Source organism: Vespula vulgaris, chromosome 3 (genome assembly GCF_905475345.1).
Source record: "Vespula vulgaris chromosome 3, iyVesVulg1.1, whole genome shotgun sequence".
Taxonomy (NCBI): Eukaryota; Metazoa; Arthropoda; class Insecta; order Hymenoptera; family Vespidae; genus Vespula; species Vespula vulgaris.
In genome coordinates, this window is record NC_066588.1 from 6,683,059 (window position 1) to 6,709,876 (window position 26,818).

Below are 26,818 nucleotides of genomic sequence, written 5' to 3' on the forward strand. Positions count from 1 at the left end.
TTTTTTTTTTTTGCTTTCTCTCTCCTTTCTTTTCTTTTTTCTTCGTGACGTTTATTCTAGTTCGCTCAGTTTATTTTATTCAATATTTTCTTTGCAACGAGATATTATATATTATTCAATAAATCCGTTATATGTAGTTATATACAAAGTGATTAATGATGCTGAAGCACGGAATGATTTATTAGCGCATGTTTATTTATTCTCATGTATCGTAGACCTAATTTTCGATGTCTGCATCATGGAGAGGTGGTAATGATTTCGCTTACCTAATGCAATCCATCTTGTCGAGTCGACGACGACGAAGGGAAGGTAGAGAATACCTTAATGGATTTAGAGAAATTATCGTATTTTCGAAGCTTTCCACGTTGGCTATGTCAGACTCAATAACGTTCAGTTTAGACGAAATCCGCTTGAAGAAGATGAAAGGAAGTTTAAGACCTCCATCTAATAAGAGGTCCGTAATAAAAATTCCTAACAAAGTAAGAGGGGGGCGAGTCGAACGTAAAAGGGCGAGCGAAAGTATGGAGGAGTTTGTTCGGGATAAACGATCGAAGGAGAGAGAAAATTAACTTTTCTCGTACGAAAGATCAAAGCTTTATAATAATGTTACGTCTTTCTTCTCTCTTTGCTCGATACGATAGTAAAATAGAAAAGAACGAATCGAATCAGGTACGTAGATTTGTGTCGATACTATTTGAAAATGAATTTAGAAAAAGAAAAGAAAAAAGGAAAAATATCTTACAAATATATTCTTTAACAGATATTTATTGTTAATAAGGGTTCATAGTAAATCAGCACATATTTTTAGTCTCATGATGACATGTTCAGTATATGTAATTAATTACCGTGGACTGACGTTCGCCTGTTCATGTAAATACGCGTAATTACGGTACAAACAAGTGGACGTTATTTCCTCGTTGAATAGGGAGCTATTCAGAGATGAGTTTTTCTACAGTCGCCTTGCGGATGGCTGGTCTGAAAGGCGGGTTTTCTAACGTCTTGACGTCTCTCTTTGATATACTTAGACTCGTTCTAATATACGTGGAAATAATTCAGATAACGTTCGATCGTGTTTCTCAGAAATTTGTTAAAATATGGGTTTATGGAGATTATGGAGAACGACAAAGGTGTTGGAGAAGAATGTCGACGAAAAGAATTTCAATGAAACTTACGTCAAATCAGGTCCAAAGCTTTTACACTTGGTGTCCACTACTGAGTAAGTACAAATTTACAATCTGACATTTTATTCCAATGTTTCATTTCAATTCTAATCGTACGCAATGCATTTAATACTTCTTTCTATTGAATTATTGCTCGTACTCGGAAGTATAATTAGCTATATTATTAGCCATGCTTCATCTCTATTAATTACGTAGCATGTACACGTTACTCATTTACAATAGAATACTTTGTATCGATCGCAGTGATGCGGTTTTAGAAAAGTCATTTAGATTCAATGCTCTTTATAAATGATACGTTATATCGTGTATAACATTTATTAGTATAAATAAAATCAAATCATAGCGATGAAGTCTTACAAAAGATTCATCTTTTTTCTTTAAATAACATAGTTATATATGTATATACATTTATATGTTGTACTTACATGACGAAAAAAAAAATGAAGAATCACGTGTGTGTTCGTTTAGATTCTCCAAAGTTTCTATTAAACTTTATTAAGTTCTTGGGAAAGTTCTTGTCTAAGTATCATGTTTAGTCTCTTGGTTCGTTTGATTATAAATACTGTTGGTCTTCCATGAAACACGATTAACCTTATAATTTATTTCATTATCTATCTAACAAAGGAAATTTACATCCCAAGTATACATTCTAATTAACGTTTTACGTCGACGTTCACGTCTTAGAATCGTTACATTTCAGAAGGAATAGGTTCTACAAATTCGTCAATAATTTAACAATAAAATGTCGATGGTAGAAGAAGCTTTGGAATTTCGTAACGTTTCAATTTCACGCCAGTGAATACAGCCTTTGGTGTAATTCCTCCAAGGATCCTTTCTAATATCACACACCGTGAAATTTTCTTATCCGTGTATATGTAAAAAGAAAGATTTCAAAAGTTTCTAAATCGTTTAGGTATACCTACGTATTAAATTCAAATTTAGATCTCAATTTCTTGCTGTTGTTCATTCATTCGATTAGATTAAAAATGTGTCATTGGACACGTTCCTCTAATCAATTGCAAGACGCAGGAATTTTTAGACTATGATCGCGATGATGTCATTGCATTTGTGAATTATCAGTTTGTCGTCAACGGATGTGTCTAGAAATTCTGTGAAAAATGCTTTTTTTTTAACACACTTACTATTTTTATATATATTATATATAAATCTCTTAAGAAAAAAAATTATATTTATAATTATTTTGTTTCCTGTTACAAATACTTATGATATTACGTGGAAATCTATTTTAAATAATAAGGAAAAATTTAAGTGAACTGTTACGAATAAATTTAATAGGAAACACATAAATGTTACTCGTATCGTATGAGTATTTATTTATTGAGATAATAGCTATTTATAAATCGCGTGTATCTTTGATGCGCAGAAGACCTTACGTATTAAAAAAGAAACATCGTTAGAAATTCAGGCTGAGATCTTCGGGCATTGTTCCCCATTGTGTAGCAACGTTGAACGTGTCGTAGTTTTCATTCATTGTTTAAATCGTTACCATGCGTAGCATGCAACTCCATAAAATAAAAATGATATATTCGACAACGCAACATAATCATCGCTTTTAAAGATTCTCTTGTTGCTTATTCTAATAATTTGTTATCGTTATTTCGTCGTCAACGTTATACCGTTACGTCCTTTATTTCATCGTGTCATCGTGGCCGTTCATTTTTCGTCATGGTGTCATCGTAAAAAAAAGAAAAAATCTTGAAAGTTCACCGAATATATATAGACATCATTTTTAAATAACAAAAATTAGCGTCTTATCAATTTATATCAATTTATTATGCGATACATTTACGATTGTTCATTTAAACGTGATATGTAACTTGCAACGTATCGAATAAAATTCGTTTGAAAAATATAGTCGAAACAATGACGTTCGGGAAAAGGTAAATAAACTTCAAGACACCATAGACAAACCCCTTCTCCCGGTGCATGAATTCACAATCAGCTGGACTGTCGTTGGGCTTTCCCGCTTGCTTTAGCCTTTCCTGCGAGCCTGTTCAGTCGTACACTTTCTATTCTATACATCGGACCCTTCGTCGACACGGATATATTCAATTCTAAAGTTGTACAGATTATAAACAAAAGTTAATCATCGAATCAATAATAGAATAAGTTGGATATCAAATATATTCGGGAAGCACCTGTTAAAACAATCATGAGTGAAAATGGAAAATCTTATTTAATATTGCGTCTAGACGAAGACAAAGACAATTTGTAAAAATGAACGGAATTCGAAGTCGATTATTTATTTAAGTTCAAGATTTTCATGGATCGTTGAAATGTGCGAACGATTGTGTTTATCTAACAAACGTGCAAATATATTTTCGAGGGAATATTTGACGAATAAAAACTTGTCGATCATGACCGACAATGAGCCCGAAATAAACAACGTTTGTTTACGTAAGGAAGGACAATGGAAAACGAGAACAAATCATTCGACCTCTTCGTCCAATTCGAACTCTTCGAATTCGTTTATTTATGTAGCCGTGGAAGAAGTATCGGCAGTATCGGAATGGGAGTCGGTGACGAAGGACGCGATCACGGAGAGTATTCGAGTTAACAGTGTTTCGCAAAAATACTGCAGTTCTAAAAGTAAAGATTCGTGGTATTTGAAACTGAAACGTGAGATATTGAAGAGTCTACGGAATAAGATTTATCCGGTTGCTATAGCTGGGTGAGTCATGTATCAATATTCATTATATATATCTATTAGAAAAATCGATTAATATAAGATTAGTTATACTTTCCGTGTAAGAAAGAAATTTATCAGTTTTGCGATAACGAAGGTAATACTAGCGGATATAATTTAGCGATAGAATACTTCTCACGCTTTTTTTTACAAAGATATTTACTGAATTTACTACAGTCTACAGTAAGGGGAGAGTTTACAAAGGTTCGGAAATGCGAGCGGAAAAGCATGTAATTCTCTCGCATAGAAATGTTCTGGTGTGGATGAGTCATCCCGGTAAACGATAGTCTCTGATATAAGTACTACAAGTTCAGGGCCGAAGGTAGGAAGCAAAGACGTTCAATTTTTAAGAACTTATAATTTTGTGTTTGTTGTTGTTACGTTCGTCTTTGTCTTTTTCAACCAAGCGAAGTTTTTATTTATTAAATTAGTCACTTGTAACTTTTACGTTATTTCTACACATACGTTTCTTGAAAGGAAATGAAAGTGATTGTTTCTTTTCATGAGGTAAATGTACTATTTTTTCGACCCTGCATGAAGATAAAAAGACACGTTCACGCGCGTGTGTGCATGACACGCTGTTGCGCGGCACGCGTGTAATGGACTTCCTGTGTCCATCGGACCTGAACGCACCGGGGTCCACGCTCCGTGATTCGACTTGTCCTATCTACTTTCCTGAAAACACAGGAACGTGATACACGGTCTTCTGGATTATTTATTTATTTATTTATTTTTATCATTTTTTAAGATCGTTGGTAATGCTAAAATAATTGAAAGATTCGTATCTATTTAATCTAAAATTTCAATCTTCGTTTTATCTTTCGTCACGAGATTTGATTGAAATTTTTCAGCGGCTACAACTCGATCTTTTTTCATGTTTACAGAGAAAATTATATAACGTTAAATTTGTAATATAACTTATATTACACCGTACTAAAAGTATAATTTATATTTAACAAACGTTAATCGTCGTATATGAATGAATTAATTTTATGACGAAAAAATTTGTAAAAGACAGATATGTGAATATATGAGTCAGGAGTAATATAATCTTTTATTAAACTTTTTTGTTCTATGTGTTGGTGTCTACAAAGATACGAATAGATAAATACATAGATATGACTTACGAGGAAATTTGCGAGAATTACAATTGTAATAGGAATGAAATCAAAAAGTGGAAATTATCAAAGATAAGATCTTCTTGAGCATACACTCTTACTTATAATTTTGTAATAATCTTGATCCATTCACGATAGTAAAAGATTTTTGCGTAAACTCCAGAAACCTCGCCGCAATTATGGCCAAAGGATACGATGCCATAAATCGTGCGAACATCAGCCAATGGACCGCCGGAATCTCCGTAGCATGAATCCTTGCCGCGTCTACCGTAACAGAGATGACGATCCCTTCTAACGAGTAATTTATACAATGGTACAGAGTTGACACAGGCTTTAAATGGAACGTAAGGAATGTTCACAGTCATCAGAATACGATGAGAGTTACTCTGAAAAAAAAAAAAATCTTTTCGATGATAAAAATATTAATTAATTTAAACATTTTCTTACGGTATATTTTTTTTATTTTTTTTTTTTTTTTACGTTCAAAGAAGAATGTCCCCAGCCAGAAACGTAAAGTCTACGTGGTATTTTATTGTTGTTCGGTAAACCAATCGGTTGAATCATCGAAGAGAATCGAAAGGGTGGTGTAACCTTGAAAAGGGCAATATCGTGATAATATATTTTCGTAGACCAGTATGGATAGATCGTCTCATTATAAGCATAAATTTTTTTAACTCTGTGTAATGTTCCACCGTGATCGGTATAATTTGAGCCTGCACGAATGTAATAATAGTTTTGATCTATGGAATTACTGAAAACATATAATTAAATATACGTGTATAACGCATTGTGTAAGATAGAATGGATTAAAGAGTACATGTACAAGTTATTATTACAAACAATGAAGCGCAGTAATCACCCATCTTCTTGACAATATATTTGCTCCGCATTGAAAATCATTTAATTCGTCATGAAGAGATACCTAGAAATTAATTTTTTTTTTTTTTATGAGAATTTTTGTAGAATGAATATAATTAACGATTTAGAAAATAGTAATGAAAACCATAAATGGACGCGATCTGATATTAATACGATATCCTCCGATAATTCTAGGCTTAACATTATGCATTTCTTGTTCGTTACGTCCAGTAGGAGAACCTGAGAATATTAAAAGAATATTTAAATGCAATATATCTACAAATAATAGAAATATTTTGTGTACTTACATATTAAGCAAATGAAAACGATGGTCCAAAGCATTCTTTTAAAATACGAGTTGAGAGGTAGAGCACTTGCTTATTACTTGTAACATTTGATGCGTCATTCCTCGTAAATGTCACCATAATTACATTTCCTTAATTTATTTTTTTTTGTTCATCGTTTGAGTTAAGATTAGCACGCTGTCGTAAACCATACATTTATTAGAACGTATTATTGTTTATCAATGATTTAAATACGAACCGTATAGATTTGTTAATCTTAAATTTATGCAACATGACAAAATTTATAAGTTGAAGTTAGAATATTCTTTATAAGATGTATTGCATAAACAATTATATCTTACATTGTGAAGATTATCTCGAAATTTATATAACTCTAATTTCATAGACGAGTATTATAGGAATTGTTTGATGACGTCAATAATGGTATTACTTGCAGCACAAAATTTTATTTAGATATAAGTAGATATACACATAGAATAATATTATATTTTATTTATACATTATTTATATTTATTCCTGATAATTATTTCACTCACAAGCTCTCATATTTATTTTTTATCGTCGTACATAAACATCATTTTTCGAAGCGTTTCCATTTGAAAAGACATATCTTCATTTTGCGATAAATCGATTCGATTTCGTGGATTATCTTCGAAGATCAAGGATCTACGTTTGCGTTTTTGTGACCGTTTGTCTCTTATTTCGAACGAATTCATTTCCTCTTTATTAGCATTCCCGAGAGAGAACAACACAGAAATGAAACCGATAGTTTCCATGAACATAGCCGTTAGCAATAAATTATTCGCGAGATTAACCAGGATGCTTTTCTCGTACGCCGTGCGGACGTTTACACGATTCATCGATCGAATTAACTTTTCGAAAGATTTATCCGCAGCTTCTTTCATCGCTGTAACATTCGATGGATCAGATTTTTTTAGCACGATCGATTACGGTAGATTTATTTGTATAATATTTACTAATAGTATTAAGAAATTTTTTTTTTTTTAATAATTACCTTTTTTCGTCGTAATTAAAGCAGTTTCTTCATATTCGCTATCATCTTCTTCATCGGATAATAGATCGGATAATTCATAAGAATTTTCATCCGATTCTATCGACAAAAAAGGCTGCGAGGTGGTCGACAATATCGTCTCATTTTTCTTTTCTTTTTCGTAATCGTAGAATAAAAAAAGCTTCGTCATCCAATCGGAAACACAGCTCAAAATTCGAAGATGACCGTACCAATTCTCGTTCATCGCCGTTTTAATTCCGTTCACAACGATCTTCTCGAATTCGATCATCGTGCGATGAATATTATCGATCGCTTCCAACGTTTTCAAGAGTAAACCTCTTTTATACAATGCCAAAGATTTAGATACTTTTTTATATCTAAGAAATAAGGTGATCTCAACGTTAAAATAAATTTAATTTAGTTGATCGCGCGTATAACAAAATTGTTAACAAATTTTATCGTACGTACTTTGCAGCTGCTTTTTCATTTCTCTTTTGAAGTTTCGACAATCTGTTGATCTTCTTGACTCCATCTTGATAAATCGAAAGATAATAACTTGTCTCATCGATGAGTTGCTTACCCCAAGGCGTCGTCGAAAGAACATTGCCTAGATTACTCGCAACTCGATGCAAAGGTGATCTTTTTGATAATCTTTGCCCTAATAGACTCTCATAAACGTATTTTATTCGACGAGTAGGATCTTTAGGTATTCTTCGTCTCGTTTTACACTTTACATTCGCATTTCCATCGTCATCGAACACAGCGATGCAATTACTTATATCTTCGATTCCGCTTAACCAATGATTTCTCAGGAAATCCTTATGATTATTGATCCCGTTATTCGAACGCTTTGTAGAATTACGTTTCTGAGTAAACAGACACTCACTAAGATCTTTGAATTCCGTGATACAATCACGATTTAAACGACCAGAGCTATTGGAAACAAGGTTACAAAAGAGAACGTGTAGTTGACCTAGAGATGAACCACTATTCGATGAACCGTTCGCTAAAGCAACCTCCAAACGAGATCCAAGAACTCTCAGAGTATGTTTAGGTGAATCCTTTGCCAAGTTAGCAAGAGCTTTGCTGAGAATAGAGATTCGGTTTCGACTGTTCCTTGTTTTCGATTTCGTGCAATCGCATAATCGATCACTGAACTCTGAAAGATCATCGATCGTTCCTAAAAATCGAGGATTTTCTGTTGCATTTGACACCTGTTTACAGATTTTAAAATATCTTAAAATAAGTGAAAAACAAAAGAAAAGAAAAACATTTACATTAGAATAAAACGTAGCTTATCGAAATGAACTTACTTTATTTTTAGATAGACCGAGATTGTGTCTATAAAGATAATGATTAATGAAAGACGTCACTTCTTCTGTGATTCCTCCTAAATCATGTAGTAATAATGAACCTCGAAGTAAAACTTCGGGGAGCCAATCGTTAGATTTGATATTATGAATAGCCGAATTTTGTTTATATCGATGAACGGTTGACGTTAATCCACAGGTTTCAGCAAAATTCATTAAATTTCTTCGTACCACGTGGCAAACTTCGGAAATCGTTCGTTGAAGGCCATATTTTTCATTAGAAGTACTTCGTAGAGCTATCGGTCCTGATATCGGGCCAGCTAATTTTGTTAAAAAATTTTCAATCGCTCGTTCAGCTGGATTCACCTGTTTGGAACTTATAAATGTCTTCAACGAATCGTTAGTCCATGATTTCAATTGACGAGTGTTACTACTTGCAAAGATCATCGACGTCAGACTCCCTAAAAATAAAATATATTTGTGATATTAATTTGAATTATTCTATCATTCTAATTAGACTATCTTTGATGATGTTTAGATGATTTTTTACCGAGACATAAAAAGAAGAGAATTCTCTTGGAACGCATGTTGACAAAACTGGATCTCTTAAAAAATACTCTTTCATCTTTTATAGCTTTTCCAGTCGATGAATTGGAACGATTTTCGATAAGCACGTTTGAAATATTACAAATGAACGTCATTCTTTAAATTTTACTGCGTACAAATCATTGATATATCTCTAAGTTTTTTTTCTTATCGAGGAAGATTTCTTTTTTTTCTTTTTCTTTTTTTTTTATTTCAATCAAAAATATAGTTATACAGATTTATACGTATTAACACAAATATATATTATTTTGATTTATAAAAAATAATATATGCTCATGTACATACATATATATATATATATATATATATATGTATATATTTATACACAAATATACTCGTGTATGAACATATCATATAGTTTTCATTGGTGAAAGGCTCTTGTTGGCTACAACTGCCATCTAACGGGTGTACAAGAAGTTACGAAATTCTACTACGAGTTTTAGTGATCATCTGCGGAGTAAAGACAGTATTGCCTTGACGTGTTCGTTCTATCGGCGCAACTGTCAGCCGGCACTTCTCATTGCATTTCCTCACGGAAAATCGATATACCTGTACGTATCGTTTCTCCTAGTATTCTTACGAAAGGAAAATCTAACGTGCGTTCGTCTTAAAAAAATCAAGGATCGTTCCGCATTTTTGTTGGCACGAAACATAACGGTACACCCAAGAAAGAAAAAGAGAATGAAATAATGTATACGTGTGTGCGCGTGTGTATGTATGTGCTCGTTCGTGTATACGTGTTCGTGTAAAATAAAAGAAAGAAAAGTAAAAATAATATAATTATTAAGGCCGGAAATGATATATTGTTTTTAAGTATTTATTTGACATAAAAAATATATTGACCATATTGATCATTATTCGTGACTGAGATCACATCGATCAATTCTCAAGATGGACGAGGATGCCATGTGGAAGAATTTCTACCACAAAATTGTGGAAGAGAAAGAGATGAAAGAGAAGGAACAGAAGGAACGTACGGATCACGAGTTGAGGTAATAAATTTTCGTTCAAGGTTCAATGAAAATCAACTAAAATGTTAATCGATGTAACAAAGTCTATAGAATAGTGGGTGTGTGTATGCGTATACATATATACATATAGTACAGTCGATAAAAAAATCTATAAGATAAATAGATTTAGTTTCGATCGCATTTTGAAAAATATTTTTCTTTTTCAACATTCGAATTATAGCGGTACATACAATTTCAATAAAATGTAATAACGAGTAAAATTTAAACTAATTATTAGTGTTATATTTTGAACGTGTTTACGATGCAACTACTTCTGTTACATCGCTACTGTCAGGATCTATTTATAAAGTTGAGAGTAAGCAAGGTAGAATCTTCACCGTCGCATTTTCGAAACGCTTTTGCATAGCACACGCCAGTGTTCTCCTAAATACATCTCTCTCTCTCTCTCTCTCTCTCTCTCTCTCCCTCTCTTTCTCTGTTTCTCTCTTTCTGTCTCCGTCTCTGTTTCTCTATGATCCAACAGAACATTCAAGGTCGTTCCTAACATTTCATGATTCATCACTGGCAGACTAGCTTATTACCTAACGAGTTCCCTTTTTGTAGAACTTAATGGTCAAAGTTTTATATCATTTAATAGAAATAAAAATGAATTTCGTCCGGAAGAGAATGATAATTTCGTTAAATACGATTCGTCCCTTGTAAGAAAATATTATTTTTTTCGTCTCTTCTTACCATTCGATACCTTACACGTGGAGTATGTGTTGCATAAACAGTATAGTCTAAACAGTAAATGTTTCGCATTCTGCTCTCCTTAAACGGTGACGAACTACCGGGATACGTGCACGTCTTACGAATAATTTTCTTGTGAGTCGTTACGATTTTATACCAATATATGATCTATGTTTACGAAGAATCTTTCTTCTTTTGAATGATATGCTAATTGTTCCAATTTAATTCGGTACAACTGTAGCAATAAATCATCGTTGATAGATGTTAAAAGATAACGCGAAAGTTGGAAAATCCATATTGATATCGTTTCATTGTTGCTGGCGTTAGCTTGAAAATTCATGAATAATTCAAAGACTCGATAAGTCGTATTCCTTTATTGGTATAAGGATGAAACATATCGTGGAATCGATTTTAAGTAATGAGAATTAGTCTCGTGTCTCATTCTTATATTTGTATTGATGATCCATCATCAGAAAGATAGAGAGAGAGAGAGAGAGAGAGATATATAGAGAGAGAGAGAGAGAGAGAGAGAGAGAGAGAGAGAGAGAGAGAGAGAGAGAGAGAAAGAAATAGCATGTGTGTCGCAAAGTCTTATCATCTTTAAGATAAACTACCTACTTTACTCATTGCTCGTGATTGATCTCAAAAAGTACAGCCTACGTCACATCATTTTTCTACAGGAAATTCCTGATTTCGTGTGAACGAGGAAAGTAGATTGAAGTCATCGATGTCATTGACGTTAGGTGAATGGACGGAAAATCCTAGAGAAGTAATATGCAATTGTGAGAATGAATATTTCACAAATTGGATCAAGTACGATACATAATGTATGAATTAGTTTCATAAATATTTAAAAATGTTGGTAAAAAGAAGAAAAAATTCAGATATATAACTTTTACAAAGTGCTCTTCTATCGCGCGCGTATTTTTCGTATCGGTCAATGAATGAATCATTCGTCGTTTTCGAAATGCGAAGAAATACAAAAAAAAAAAGGAAAAAGAAAAAAGATACGAAAATAGAAAAAGTATCAACGAAATTAGCATTGACGTAAGTCGATTGATTTTTCGATTTAGTTTTATTTTCTAGGACTAGAGTTCGAGTATATTTATAGCGTCTACTCTCTACTTACAGTATAAAGAAAGGTGCGTCGAAAGTTAATTCTCAATGGATTAATTTAATTTCACGCTTAGAAAAGCTAGAAAATGCTTTTATATTTTCTTTGTTAAAAGAGAAAGAGAAGTAGACGTATACATGTATATCGTTTTATTGGAGTTTGCATAATGAATCACACAACAACGAGCTCGTACTATATTACAGGTTAAGTATAGACTATAAATTAATTTAGTAGTTATCTTATCGCAATAAAACTCTTTTATAAATTATTCAAATTTTATAAGATTAAATAACGCGATGATTAACGTGAAAATATTAATATCGAAAAGATAGTTTATAAAAGCGAAATCTAATGAATCGAATGACTTTCGAATTGTTTACTTTCTCAGTTTGACCTTCGCGATAAAAGAGAACTTTTTAGTAGCGATATATTAAACATATATACAGATGTATATATACACAACCTCCTACCTATTATCCTCCGTCTACCTGTGTGAATCGAGTCTTTAAACAGTTTCTAAGGAGACACGATCCAGCCTACACGAGGTTTCTCACGAGCTACGTTATAAACCTACTACATACGTCGATCGCAAAATTCCCCACGTTCTTCGTGCTCTTATGTGATTATCATCTTCTCGTAAATGATCTTTACGAGTTTAAAGCTTAGAAACGAAATAATTTCAGTGGAATATGTTCTCCACGCGGAAACTATAGGTCCATCAGTTAAAACCTAACAAAAGGGAATACCATAGTAGTTGGAACGTATTCATTGAAAGTTCGTTCCAATTTTCAAGGAATTAACTCAACGATAATTAACACTTTTTGTTAAAACGAGATTGCAAAGGTAACGAAAGGCAGTTTATCGTTAGCGTTCATTATCGAAACAAAGTGAGTGTGCGTTTATAATGACGTTATCAAGGTTTGAATCGTCGCTTTTATCGATACAATCCTGAATAACGAAGTTGGCATAATCGGTGGGTTGATAATACGAGAAGTAATAATATTATTCGGTCACATTCGTAAATCGTACTTACATTAGAAAGGATATATGTGTAACGACGATACGGAAAGAACGATACGTAGAGAACGAAAAGTTCCTCGTTGAAAGTTAAAAAACGATTGATATTTTTTCCAAAGGAAGAAAGGACCATACAAAATGGCACATTTTCATAAAATGGACGAGAAACATCCTTATTACGCGATCGCCGCTGCTCGTATGTGGCAAAAGCCTGAAACCAAAGCAGTCACTACAGCTAGCATCTATTGGAAATTCGCAGCATTCAACTTTATTCATAAAAGGTGAAACGTGCTCGTAGTATTACGAATTCGTTCGTTCGTATTAGAAAGGCTTATTTATTAGATGTGATCGCTTATTTTTTTATTTATCGATGTATTACAAAACATTTCAATACTTTTTCATAATTTTCATAAACGAATAGACGCATAACAAAAATGCAAACGTATGTGCATGACAAACAACATTTTGTTTCAATAGCATTTTACTCGATTTGGTTTTTTTTTTTTTTTTTATTTTGCAACTCGATTAAACGATCCGACCTATTGGACGTAAACGTTATCGTGTTCGTGAAAGCAATCGAAAACGAATCGATTAGAAGTGTTTTTGTTTTTTGTTTACAGTACTACCTATTCAACGAACGTGAAATCACTTATATAATAATTAAAGACGGACTAACTCGATAGTAGACAATACATTAATTTGACATTGAGTCGTATTTAGTTGAAGGAAAATGCATGCGATCTTTTTTCCTTCTTCACAATTTTGTTAATTTCTTCGAACGCCGACAAAGAGAAATAAGTTGGCATTTTTGTCGAGTTACTGACTTGATTAGATCATCAGAGAAATCGTCTAATGGAACGTAGAGAAATATATTGAATTTTTATCGCTGCAGGATACAAGAGACCGATGGCGGCTTCTTCGAAAATCTTGGCACGTTGCTGGCCGAAAAAGTACGTGCTCAGGAACAAATGGAAGGACCTCTTCCGAAAAAGAAGGAGGAGATAGAAACCGAAGATGAGGATAATTTGAGCGAGGAAGGAAGCATCGAGGAACCAACCGAAGCTTTGTTAGAAACTGATAGCGATCGAGACGAGAAAGAACATGCTAAAAATTTTTTGGTCGAATCCGTTGGGCTGAACGTAAGTCAATTTTATAATAATATAGTTAACAAAAGTAAATATGGATTCGTCGATAAGAAAGAAGAATTCTTTATATTACATCGAATTTATTGCGAAGTTAGAACAATAATAAAGAAGAATAAAAATTCAAATTAAAATTGAAACGTATACATCTATTGTCACGAGCATGTATCATATAAATTAATACAGTTCATAGAAATTCACAATCGAATTTGTTATATTGCGTCAGATTTATTATAATATTAGTACAATAATAGATTAATATAGAACGAACGTCATATTTACTCGAAGCAATTGGAATAATCTCTGACGAATACATAAATCTGACTATCTACTCAAAGTTTAAACCATTCAAATCCTTGTAGCTTCTTCACATGGTATACTCTGAATGCTCGTAAATTTAAAAGTCGAAAAAGCTATTCGACATATTTCGGTCATGAGATAGCAAGTTGTTCGTTGGAGAGTTTCTTTTTTTAGATTCGCTTCGTTCCCATCACGAGAACGAAGATCTAATCTCGGAGGAAAACTAGCGAGTCGACTTGTTGAAGTTATTAACGAATCATTTTAATTCCGTCGAAACGACGTCGATGCTCGTCTTATCCATTTCTCACGTCAGCACTGACGTAGATACGCACTAAGAAATATCTTGAGTTATTCTATATCTAAGCAAAGTTAAGGTGGCATGTAATATAAGGGTTTGCTTGTTAAGAATTAAGAAAAACAGCTGTTAGAATTGATAGATCTTCTTTTTGCTTTAATATGCGACTATCTCACAATAATATGAATCAGGTTCTCGATCAAGATAATCGTTGGATATATAGAACATAATTGTACTAGTGCTTGCACCCATTCGTTTCTAATTATTCGGTTTAATCGATATCACGTTAAAATAATACATCTTGATATTTTTATGCAAAATAATGTAGGCGTAACAATTCAGTCGATTGATTTCATATTACTGAATTGTATAAAGAAATGTCAAGTACAAGATAGTTTCCTTCTTCTTTTTTATTTTTGTTTATTTTATGACAACCCACTTTAAGGAAATGATGGATCAATAATTTTATTATAGTATAGTCGAATGGTTAATTCATTTCTAGCCGTCGGATCGATAACTCCTCTATTGTTTACGTTTAGATTTACCCTCACGAGTCCTGACGATCGTCCTGATATTGATTTTTCAAAGGTTACGCTGTGAGCCGTCGAAGGGTAGACGAAGCTACCCTCTCATTCTCGTTCGAACTGTTGTCGTAATAGTTTGTTTTGGTCAAGCGAGTGGTAAAAATCTGCTTGACTAATGAGTCACAATGGTGCGCAATGCAGTTGGGAAAGTTTGTTGGTCCTGTTTTCGTCAGAAGCGAGGAAATAAATGTAAGTTCAAGGAGTCGATCATTAACATCTCGTGATATTTTTTTTTTATAAAATACTCGTGATTCTTAAAACGTTTGTCAAATGGAGAAACATCGATGTCGATGGTACGAAAAAAAAAAAAAAATAAAATAAAATATACGTTTCACCCTCTATATAACGTCGTGCAAAATTTGTGGTTCATTTTTTCGTCATAAAAAATTAATCGTTAGCATTCGTTAGATATATGTTATACTTATACTGATATAATTTTCAGAGTATATAATATTTGTATTAAGACGCGAAAAAAATATCGAGTTATAGAGGGTTAACAATGTAGATGGTAGACGTTACTTTATAAAAGGACTTCCCGTTCTGTTGTTAAATCCGTCCACTTTTGTCACAATCGAGAGATAAAGGAGCAATCAACGTAGAACGTCCAGAATATTAATTCGAAAAGAAGTCTCAATGTCGAGTTTAAATACATCATTAAAGAAAGCAACGTCGTCGTAGTTTCACACGATGCTTTCATTCGTTTATAATTTGTCAATGAGCTTAGTCCAGGTAAAAGGTTAATTAATTTTCATCAACGTTCCAACGATTTCTCGACCGTTAAAATTTATTTTAAGTATGTTCGATGGTATAATTATTACTTCCTACTTTGGGACGGAATAAGTAGCGGAAGTAATGGGAAAAAGTTAAAGGATTCGATTATTTTCTTTGATAGAGAAAGGTAGTACTACGTTTGTAAAAACCTAATTATACGGTACTCTTGTCTAGATAATGACAGCCTTTCTATTTTGATTCTTGCAATTCTATGACCGATAGCCAAACTCGCGTACACTTATACTAGATTCACATTCTAAGTGAATCGAGGAGGGGAAATAGATAGATAGATAGATAGATAGATAGATGCATATGTAGAGAGAGAAGGAGAGAGACAGAGGGAGAGAGAGTAAGAGAGAGAGAGAAAAATGTAAAGAGCGAGGAAAGAGGAAGGAAATAACGATAGTCAGGGTAGTATTATCCTGCAAGCTCAATCGAAGCAGTTAAGTTTCATTCGAAACGTGATTCTTAGTGTTCGTCGTCGTCGTCGTCGTCGTCGTCGACGACGACCAACGACGACTCTGATCCCAACGATCCATCTATTCCTGGCAGTGTTGAGCTCGCCTTCGCCAAGTCCCTGTCTTCTCTTCTTCTCGCGAACGTTATCCTGATCTATCTCTCTTTTTTTATCTCTCATAGTGATAGTGTTTGATTGTTCTTCTTTTCTCACTTTTCGTTTTTTTGTTTTGTTTTTTTTTTTTTCTTCAATTCACGATACAGTGTATCCGAGTTAAATCGACGGAGTGTACGAGTTTCATGCAATTTGTGATTTTACTTTAGACATCGATGTTACTATAGATCGATTGATCATAGATCCAGTTTGTTCCGTGAAAAGTTTGTTAAAGAAAATTTTTCGATTTGATTCGATTTAAAGAAAAGTGTTACGTGTTAGAAGAGACATGAATGTTGCCTCTGTACTGAAGGATCTTTGAAACGAGAGATGTAATTATTGTTTATAACATATAAGATAAAGCCAGTCCTATTGGAGATTTTTTTATCCCATCGTTTTATGATTATTAATCGTTTAAAAGTAATGAACTCTATCTCTTTCTCTTTCTTTCTCTTTCTCTCTTATGATAAGAAGATTCTTTTTCTTTCAATCGACGAGCTTCTATGTCTCGACTATTTCCATTAGTTTGATTCCGTACGGAAATGCGTGTGCGTGGATTTATTTGAGATAGAAAAGTAAACTGTTACTCAGAAAATTAGGTCAGGCAATCTTCTCAGTAAGATAATTTGAAAAACTGGCAAATTGTCAGAGATCAAATTTGAAAAGAAATTGAACTTTTTCTTTTTTTCTATTTTACGCACGTGAAAACTTTCACTTAACGAGAAATTCGTAGTTCTTTTTCAAAATTCATCGCATACGTAGTAGACGTACGTTTTAATGGAAAAATATTTTCACGAAAAGAAAAAAAAAGAACAAAAAAGAGATTATGCGTAAAATTTTGGGTGAAATTTCTAATTCAAAATAGGACGAAAAGGATGGACGAGATTGTTGAATGAACTTCACCCACATAACGTAGATTCGGAAATAGAACGATGAATGTAAAATTGGACCAGAAGAAAATTGCATAATTTAACGAAAATTGGGCGGCAGCTGAGTAGGAAGGACGATAGTCTCGCGCATCTACATATTACATGTATACGCTCGTATACACTTCGTATACCGGGTGTTCTATCTCTCGGTGTGTGCCTTGATGGCCAACGAGCTAATTGCCGGTATATCAACTTTCATTGGATACAATTGTGCGAACGTATGAACGCATTGTAGTTGCATTTGCCCTGTGGGTCAGTTCAAACGGGATACGGCATACTTTCGTACTCTTTTTATATTTCTTTGTTGATATTATTTTTTGCGAATGTAAGACGCGAGAACGAATATAAAGTTTTTAACGAATTTAGTAGATTTTATATCTAGTTAGTATTCATTTCTAGTGTTTTTAATACGAAGATTCACGTACTTGGTAAAACGGATATGTCTTAGCCTTGATATCGCGTTATTGTTTCGATAAAATAAACTTTGGTTCATGAAACAAACAATTTAATGAGAGAATAATCTTAAGACGTAGGAAACTTCATTGTCAGAGTCAATTGCACTTGGCAAGACTAGTCGATTTAACGACGATTTAGCGACAGAGAGCTTCAATGTTGACTTACTATTAGATATATTTTGGCTCGTATTTTTTCTGTAAACATAACGTAAACAATCGTGTACATTGCGAAGCTTCGAATAATTTCCTTTTTCGTACAAATCGTTTCTTTTATATCCGCAAACGTTTACGAGTGAAATTCGTCAGGAGATTTTTTTCAAAAGCAATGGCAAAGAATCAACTATTTGTACTATACCTTACCGCATTCTTATTGGTCTCTCTTTCTATGACGTACGTAACGAAGGTGCTAAAAAAAGAGCACTCCGCCATATATTTCTCTTGTAAAACGAGTAAGTTGTTTATCCGTTTTTTTTTATTCCTTTGCGAAAGTTGTTTTGTTTTGTTTTGTTTTGTTTTCATATCAATCAACGTAAGTAATTATTATTTCGTATAATTTCTCTGCTTGGATTGAAACATCTTCTTTTAATAAATTCTTCTCTCCTACGAATTATATAATTTGATTATAGTACACACATACACACTCATATATATATATATATATAATAATAGTTTTAATATTTGGATTTTATTAGTTATTACGCAAATTTTCTCATTGATAAAAGTGTTATTTCGATGAAGATAAAGAACACAAGTTTATCGGTGTATTACGAGTGGATTTAATTAGATGACTCGTGATTATATATACGTATGATCGAATATGCGTCGGTCTGTTGTATCGTTGATAAGGAAAGGTCACGATGGAAGTTCAGTTTTGTCTGAATAAAAATGTAAGTAAGTTGGCCGATGAGCAGGCCGTTTTCGTTCGTTCCCGTTAAAGAATCTTTACTTCCTTTTTATTATGTACTGTATCGTTTGCGATGATAGATCGTCGTAAGCTTTCATCTAAGCGATCATGTCACCACAAGTGTTTGTAGATCTTTCTTCGTCCGTGCGAGAAAGATTCTTTATTCATTATTCGTACGTCTTTGTCTCGGTGAACATACGATATAGAAGTTCTTTGTCCTAGTCGAGAAGAAGCTCGTTGTAATATAATAAACAAGAAAAGTAAGATTCTCAAGCTCCACACTGTCTGTGCTTTTCGATTTCTAAATAAGGAGAGCTTGTAATGCATGAACATGGTCATTGTTCTTGGCTAAAACGTGATATTCTCTGGGTCATTATCGCCTTGTCCTAAATTCTTCCTTCCAAAATTTATAGCTTCATCGTTGAAACGAATGCCAATGTTCAACGACGATCTGATCTCTTAAGGCTAATTGTGAATCGTCTATAAATAAGTGTAGTGACAGTGCAAAACATTTATTTCTATATAGTTCGATGAGGGTCCATTTCATTATCGTTTTATATTAAAACAAAGGTGAAGTGTCAACGAATATAACGACGCTGTTGTTTTTTTTATTTGTGATAATGATATTTGCGTGAACGACAAAATGGTTAGCACTAGTTCGCCCGGTGGGGCGAGCATTTATGATCGCAAAAGAAATAATTTTCGTGGAATACCAAAAGCAGAAGTTGAAAGAAGAACTAATGTTCTTTTGCGAGCAATGACGGTGAGTTTGTTTCGTTGAGAAATTAATGTATAGGTTTGTGTGTATATATATTTATATATATACACACACACACACACACACATATATATATATGGAATATATATGTGGAATATACAAGGTGTTTCTTCAAACATTCCATTCCAATGTTGGAATATCACTTAAAAGATTACGTAAGATATCAAAACAATGTTTTTACAAATGTTGTTTGGAAGAGATATCGTATATTGTGAATTATTTTATTGCAATTATTTCGTGGCGAAAATTTTAGTCGAATTTATTTTTTTAAGTAAAAACGTATAAAATATTTTCTATCGTTACATTGAAATTTTCTTGTTTCTTACGATTGGTGTTTGAATTTGTGCTATATATAATCTTTGTGATTATTCCAGACTGCGTTTATTTTTTATTAGATTGTGTGAATTTCATGTATTCCAGTACAATTGTAACAGACCTTGTTTGTTAAGTAGACAGTAGACTTTGGAGTCTGATCAAAGCTTCTGTTCTAATCAATATCTTTGTGTGATGTTTCTGTGAATTCTCTCTAAAAAAATTATGATATATATATAATTATCGTTGTGGTTTCTCTTAGATAAAAAAGTTACCGAGGTAATGGATTTTTATTAGATATCTGTGCAACGAACTTATTAAATAAAATTTCATCTATCTAAAAATATGAGAGATTATAATTTTTATGTTAGAAGTGAATCTATGATGTATGTTTCACAGATCGAGGAACTTTATACTGCCCTTGTGTATATGACACAACATCAAATCGGCTACGACGTTTCTAACGAGTGTGCACAAGAAGCTCTGTTAAATCATCTGCAAAATGCATTCAAGATCGACAATGAAACTCATGAGAGAATTTTGGAAGAAACGCAAAACATGGAGGTTGATTTTCCAAACCGTTTTACATTTTATAAATCGAGTCAATCAAAATTCGATATCGATGAATCTAATTTTTATTTGTAGGCTCCAGAAATGCATCTCAATGTAGAAGTGATAGAAGCCAAGGAATTGGTATCCAAAGATGCTAATGGAAAAAGTGATCCGTTTTGCGCTCTTTATCTCGAATCAGCTCCTACTAGGAGATACAACACGGCTGTAAAAACGTCCACCCTTAGTCCAATATGGGAAGAACATTTTGAATTGTGAGAATTAATCTTCAATGATTCATAATTATTTTTCTTTATGAGATTATTATGCGCCTAGATATATGTGACACTTCATACTCGATTGATAATATTTGCTTAGGAGCGCCATCTATTAATACAAAATTTTTTGTGCCCCTTCAATAGGCAACATTTTGTATATCTGTGTAAATGACCCTTTCGTTGCTTACCGCAAGTAACATTAACAACCAAGTATGAAATAGTGTTTTTATATATGGTTTTTATATTATAAACGAATAAGTATAAATCAGTGATAAATAAATTAATTAATTAAATTTTACATTGTTCTTAACTATTCAGAAATGAATATTAAGAAATTAAAATGTGTTTTACAGACCTTTAGAGGATCCAGAAAACGATGTTCTATCCCTGGAAGTTTGGTAAATGTTTTGCAAATTAAATTTAATAAAAAATATAATCAAAAAACCTATATATATATATTACATGATTTTCTTTTTTAATAGGGATTTCGATGCAGCTGAAACTGTGCCTGAGAAAATAAGTAAAGTTAAAGATATTAAAGGTGTTCGTGGTCTCGTGAAACTTGCCAAGGAAATCGCCGTAACAGCCACCACTGGTAGTCATGATAATGAATTTATTGGACGTTGTCGAATACCTTTAAAGGTATTATAAATTTCTAATTCAATATTGTACCTATCAGAATTATTGATGCTATTTTTAATAGTTTTTTTCTTATTTTTTTTTTTTTTTTTAATGAGATAAGCTAAAGCAATAGTAAAATGAAGAAAGTTTTCTGCCATACGAAGAGATTAATAATAAGTAGCCATGAAAATATAACTGAACGATCAACAAGAATAATAGTAATATAATCGATTACGTCGAACCTTTTATTCGTTCACGTGATTGTCTTATGTGACCTCAATAGATTTACATTGATATGAACATCTGGTTACATTTTCTGTCGACGTAATACTGTTATCTTATTGTATACATAATTCTTCAGTTTATAATAATTCAATTGTGAATATTTTTCGAGATAGCCCATTCAATGAAAACGCGATTATATATGTCGCTTAAAGAGTTGTTTATTTATAAAAGAAATCTGATTTAGGATATTCCAACGACTGGACACATGATGTGGTATCCTTTGGAGAAAAAAAATAAATCCAAAAGACGAGGAGTCGTTAAATTAAAATTGGCTTTTAGCGCGGAACATAATGCGCAAGTTGCTGCTCAGGAACACAGACATTTACTCAGAGTTTTGTTGCTATACGAACTTGAGACTGAAAAAGTCGAAAAATATTGTTGGTGTGGTCGATGGTCAGGTCCTGCAGAAGCTTTGATCCTCCAACATAGTGCACAACGTGGTCTTTTAGCTAGAAACATTGCTCTAGCACAATGGATCGAATATGCTAGAATTCATCAAGAACATCCACTTAATTTTATGGTTTTTAATAAATTGATAGTCGATTTATTAAGACCTATGGATAATGGATTATTTTCTACGGATGAAACTAAACTATTTTGGGATGCAACAAGGAAATTATTGTATTCTTGTTTAAACAGTATAAGGAAAATAAGGAGATTAGTTTTAGGAGATAAAAATGCCATAACACAGTTATCAGCTATTTTAGGGTATATCTTTTTTAATTCATAATGTTATAACATTTTCCAAACTGTAACAATTATATTAATTTATTTTATTGTAGAATATTATCGTCTATTGCCACTCTAAAAATTCCTGAAGATTTTGATCTATTTCTTGCAAAGATGTATCCTTGGTTTCCAGAACCAGATGGTACGAAATTGGATGTTATTCAAGGTTTAGAGAACACAGTTATACAAGGCGGTGTCGAATGGTTAGTATATATCTTTTGTGTGTGTATACTTTTTCTAATATGATTTATATTAATTATTGTTTATTCTAAATTGTTATATTAAAAGGTTTGAACACATAGCAAGTAATACTACTCCGGAAACTAAATCGGACGAAGATGCATTAAGATATCAAATTAAAGTAATCCAGTTAATCAGAGCGGATTTACAAAGATCTATAGATTATTACGACAAGCTGTTCATCAAGTAAGTTACATCAAATAGTATATCGTTATTATTGGAATTTACTTTATGTAGCATAGTCGTTTATGTAAAAATTTTATTTTTAGAAAAATTAATTTCCCTTATGCAAGAACGTTATACATTATGTATGAAAAAAAAATAAGTGACATGTGCATGGAGGCTGTGGAAGATGTATGTGCAAGGTTAAAACGTATAGAAGTCGATAGTAATAATGATTCTGAGCTAACTCTTGGTACAACTTTGTTCGAACTCTATCTCACGCTTCAACGATATGCTATGTAAGTTATTAAAACAACGAATTGTTCTTTAATGATCATTTAACGTATCTTTTTTTAAAATTATTAATTGTATCATAGGCTGGGCCATATAGTCTGCGCAGAAGGACAATTGGAATCAATGAAAATACAAAATTATCACGACTGGTTTAGAGCTGGTGTAGCACATTGGTTGGATATTGCAGTATACAAGGCTATAAAACGAATCGATAGAGCTGTTGAGTTTGATACATTACAGGCTATTGATAATACTGTGAAATACACATCCAGTGCAGTTGATACATTGACGATTTTTTATCAAATCAAAGTTTTCTGGACACAACTGGCATGGCCTGATGTTGAAGGATCTTATACGTTTGTCACTAAAATTATAGACGTATGTTAATAATATTTTTCGATAATATTTATTATTTTTTTTTTTTTTAATCATTTGTTATATTCGTGATCATATTAACACGAGTGTTAAAATGGTGTTACAGGATATTTGTAAATGTTCCATTGCATACGCTGATAAAATGGCTACGAAGGCAGAGACTACAACAGATTTAGAACAACTTACCGAAAGTAGCGTCTATGAGAAAAAATTCTTGGTATCTAATGCTTGGTGCTTTGCTATTAATAATATCGATTATATCAGAACATCGATCGGTCCATTGGCCAATGATTTAGGCCTTCAAGGTATCGTCGATGCTTTAGGAGAAAACAAAACTGAAGAAGAGGCTGATCGTTGCAAACAAACACTTCAGTTAATCATTGCTAATGCGGCAGACACTGTGAAAAATAAAATTATTGAATTGTTAGAAGTTGTTTCCCACAAAATGGCACCTGCTATGAAAAGGTAAATAAAATTCAATCTCCTACTTATAAAAATATATGTAAGAGATTAATTTCAAATTTTTATAAAAAAATATTTTATCGTTGTAGGTATCTAATGGAAGGTGCAGAATTAATAGATACTACTAGTAATGCGATGGATCGACTTTTGCAATATCTTGATTCAAATTTAACTATATTACACGATAATCTTAGCCAGGATAACTTTGAAAGAGTTCTCCTAGTGATTTGGGAGATAATGTCTGAAACACTTTATCAATTAGTTCATAGTAATCTAGAAGTAAGAAATGTATATTTTCTTGATTAACTTATTTAAATAGATATTTATATATTTTAACTAATATTTCAAAAATTGTTTACAGAAAAGAAGACCACCTTCATTCTACTCTAATCTACATCGGACACTTCATACACTCATTAGATTTTTCAATCTTGGTGCAGATGAGACGTCGAACGTGCAGGTTTTAGAGAAGATTGAAGAACTTTTGAAACTTCATGGTTTGGAAACAGCTGAGCTTATTCATCGATATAATCAAGATCGATTGAAAGAACAGAAAGAGATGGAAGAAACTATCTACGGTCTTCTCACTGTTAAAGCTTGCTTCCTGAACAATTCATTGAACATTCAAGTTCTCAATGCCAGAAATCTACGACCGATGGATAGTAATGGTAAAGTAAATTATTTTTTTTAAATATGTAATAAAAATCTATATATATATATATATATATATATATATATATATATATATGTATGTATGTATGTATATAAACACACACATGAAAAGAATTATAAATTCAGAAAGCTAAAGCATAAGTTAGTAAAAAAAAATGCTTGTGCAATATCAACAGTACGAGAATGACAAATAATATAATGAAAAATAATACGAATGAAAAAGTAAAATATTGAATTACGAACAATATTTTCTAATGTATTATATTTCTAATGCAATTGGGTAATTGGTTACGGGGTGTAGACATAGAATGACATATTTTTCGATTTTATAGGAGATTTTATAGGCAAGCTGTCTACTCTCGAGCGTAAACTGCACTCTAAATCTAAACAAAGACTGAAAGAAGGGAAGAAAAGTATGTAAAAAAAAGTGGACGTGTAAAATTCTATTTCATCGCTGTTACATGACTCGTACTGGTCGATTGCCTGTTTAAGTGAGATTAGATTTTGAAAATGCATGGCACGGATCAATTTTATTATTATGTTACATCCATGTAGAAATGTTAGCCCTTTTTAAACGACACAGTGGTCTTTCTTGCTCGAAAAATTGATTACACTAGCACGGATATTAAGAAAATCGACAGATCTTTTCATTAACTAGATTCTTGAGTAATGTTCGTGAAAATTTGGCTTAAGATATAAAATTATTTCTTGGTCTAAATTAAATAGAATCTCGTTGATGAACTATCGATTGCTTTCAACAATCACCCTTCACCGTGCATGTCTCGTTCTACATTGGGGTTTTGAAAGTATCGCTCAAATATCATAAAATTTTGCGTTTCTTTTTTACAGGCAAATGTGATTCTTACGTAAAAATAAGATTGTTGCCGGAAGAAAAATTTACTGATAACAAGACACCAAAGACACACGTACAAAAGGAAACTTTGTTTCCTCTTTTCGATGAAACTTTTAACATGTAAGTTTCATTTAATTAACTAAGTCAAATTTATACATTTGTTTATTTTATGTTATCTTATTATGTTTTAATATCCTAGTCCTCTTACCGAAGAACAACGAGTTATAGAGGATGCCATAGTGGCTTTTGAAATAAAAGACAAAGATTTCTTACGAACTAGATTTATGGCTGAAGCCTTTTTATCATTCCGTGAAATTCCAGAAGTGGGACCAGAAAAAGGAATGGAATTAATGGAACAAATTCATTTGAAACTTTCACGGCCAACTAACAAAAGTATGAATTAAAATTAATTTATTTAAATTACAAAAACTGTCTAGGTTGCGTGGATAAAAAAAAATTGTTTGAACATTGTTGAACATTGTAACTTATTTCTTTTAAGGTACGGACGTAATTCGAGCCTTGGAACATAGGAAAGGAGACAACCAAGCAATGGATTTCATATCTAAGATGCATAATAAATCCAATACAAAATAATAGAAATATATTAATATAAAAAGCTATATCGAATAATGTTCATAAATATAGCTATCATCACTCATTGCCTTACACTAGTGTTATTTTTAAAGAATTTTAATATTCAAGAAAAACAAAAAAAAAGAGATTTCTCTCGCATAAATATAAATAATATTTAAATTTCATAATGAAACATTTTTGTAAAAAAAATATGTTAGGCTGTATATGTGCAACATTTTTATACTTTCCCATAATATTTTTAAATTATCGCATTTCATAATGTTAAGGAACTTAAAAGGCTGAATAAGTGTTACTTATATTCAGTACGTGTATTTTCATGAGATGCAAACGTTTTGTTTAACAAGATATATTATCTATAGAATGTCATTTGGAGAGGACAATATAGATTTAGCAAAAATAATTTTACATCGAATACATGTACATAGATAGAGACGTGTCAAATTATTAAATGTAAATACGTATAGCAGCATTATTGTAATTGGTAGCAATTTTGTAATCCACTTATATAAAAGAAATTTGTAAGAATTTATATATATATATATATATATATATATATATATATATATATACATATATGATTTAAATAATTAATTTAACTATAGTGTTATTACAAAAATATGCAAAATATGCAAAAGTAAGAATTTAATCAAAGAATATGATTTCGATTAATTAAATTAAGCGTTTGACTGCCTTTTA

At 32.3% G+C, this 26,818-nt stretch overlaps 4 protein-coding genes across 20 annotated transcripts; 2 read left to right on the top strand and 2 right to left on the bottom strand.

Annotated features, from left to right (window-relative positions):
• Window positions 1–1,003: 1,003 nt before the first annotated feature.
• On the top strand, window positions 1,004–26,818 carry LOC127062455 (protein unc-13 homolog 4B). 12 transcript variants are annotated; one of them, XM_050990704.1, is made up of 19 exons: window positions 9,630–10,089; window positions 13,048–13,209; window positions 13,821–14,067; window positions 20,408–20,572; window positions 20,654–20,832; window positions 21,189–21,233; window positions 21,318–21,477; window positions 21,926–22,449; window positions 22,524–22,673; window positions 22,759–22,896; window positions 22,980–23,171; window positions 23,250–23,544; window positions 23,648–24,006; window positions 24,093–24,282; window positions 24,365–24,671; window positions 25,008–25,088; window positions 25,525–25,648; window positions 25,728–25,921; window positions 26,028–26,818. In XM_050990704.1, the coding sequence occupies exons 1-19, from the start codon at window positions 9,989–9,991 to the stop codon at window positions 26,120–26,122; spliced, it is 3,708 nt and encodes a 1,235-aa protein (XP_050846661.1). In that variant the 5' UTR covers window positions 9,630–9,988; the 3' UTR covers window positions 26,123–26,818. The 12 variants fall into 12 exon arrangements, with proteins under 12 accessions (XP_050846663.1, XP_050846661.1, XP_050846662.1 ...); XM_050990706.1 differs by lacking the exons at window positions 9,630–10,089; window positions 13,048–13,209 and adding an exon at window positions 1,004–1,216 and having other exon boundaries at window positions 26,028–26,817; XM_050990705.1 differs by lacking the exon at window positions 25,008–25,088 and having other exon boundaries at window positions 9,808–10,089.
• LOC127062469 (uncharacterized) lies at window positions 2,889–9,787 on the top strand. 2 transcript variants are annotated; one of them, XM_050990741.1, is made up of 2 exons: window positions 2,889–3,873; window positions 4,066–4,789. In XM_050990741.1, the coding sequence occupies exons 1-2, from the start codon at window positions 3,479–3,481 to the stop codon at window positions 4,073–4,075; spliced, it is 405 nt and encodes a 134-aa protein (XP_050846698.1). In that variant the 5' UTR covers window positions 2,889–3,478; the 3' UTR covers window positions 4,076–4,789. The 2 variants fall into 2 exon arrangements, with proteins under 2 accessions (XP_050846698.1, XP_050846697.1); XM_050990740.1 differs by lacking the exon at window positions 4,066–4,789 and adding an exon at window positions 9,541–9,787 and having other exon boundaries at window positions 3,278–3,873.
• Window positions 4,949–6,333, bottom strand: LOC127062466 (trypsin-3-like). Of its 2 annotated transcripts, XM_050990736.1 has the most exons (6): window positions 6,173–6,333; window positions 6,010–6,104; window positions 5,843–5,928; window positions 5,682–5,757; window positions 5,487–5,597; window positions 5,108–5,392 (listed from the first exon to the last, which is right to left on the bottom strand). In XM_050990736.1, exons 1-6 carry the CDS (start codon window positions 6,204–6,206, stop codon window positions 5,108–5,110), a joined length of 687 nt encoding a protein of 228 aa, XP_050846693.1. In that variant the 5' UTR covers window positions 6,207–6,333. The 2 variants fall into 2 exon arrangements, with proteins under 2 accessions (XP_050846694.1, XP_050846693.1); XM_050990737.1 differs by lacking the exons at window positions 6,010–6,104; window positions 6,173–6,333 and having other exon boundaries at window positions 4,949–5,392; window positions 5,487–5,757; window positions 5,847–5,924.
• LOC127062458 (uncharacterized) lies at window positions 6,596–11,230 on the bottom strand. 4 transcript variants are annotated; one of them, XM_050990719.1, is made up of 6 exons: window positions 10,801–11,230; window positions 9,042–9,205; window positions 8,495–8,952; window positions 7,650–8,395; window positions 7,185–7,558; window positions 6,596–7,076 (listed from the first exon to the last, which is right to left on the bottom strand). In XM_050990719.1, exons 2-6 carry the CDS (start codon window positions 9,190–9,192, stop codon window positions 6,718–6,720), a joined length of 2,088 nt encoding a protein of 695 aa, XP_050846676.1. In that variant the 5' UTR covers window positions 9,193–9,205; window positions 10,801–11,230; the 3' UTR covers window positions 6,596–6,717. The 4 variants fall into 4 exon arrangements, with proteins under 4 accessions (XP_050846676.1, XP_050846678.1, XP_050846679.1 ...); XM_050990721.1 differs by having other exon boundaries at window positions 9,042–9,125; window positions 10,801–11,229; XM_050990722.1 differs by lacking the exon at window positions 9,042–9,205 and having other exon boundaries at window positions 10,801–11,228.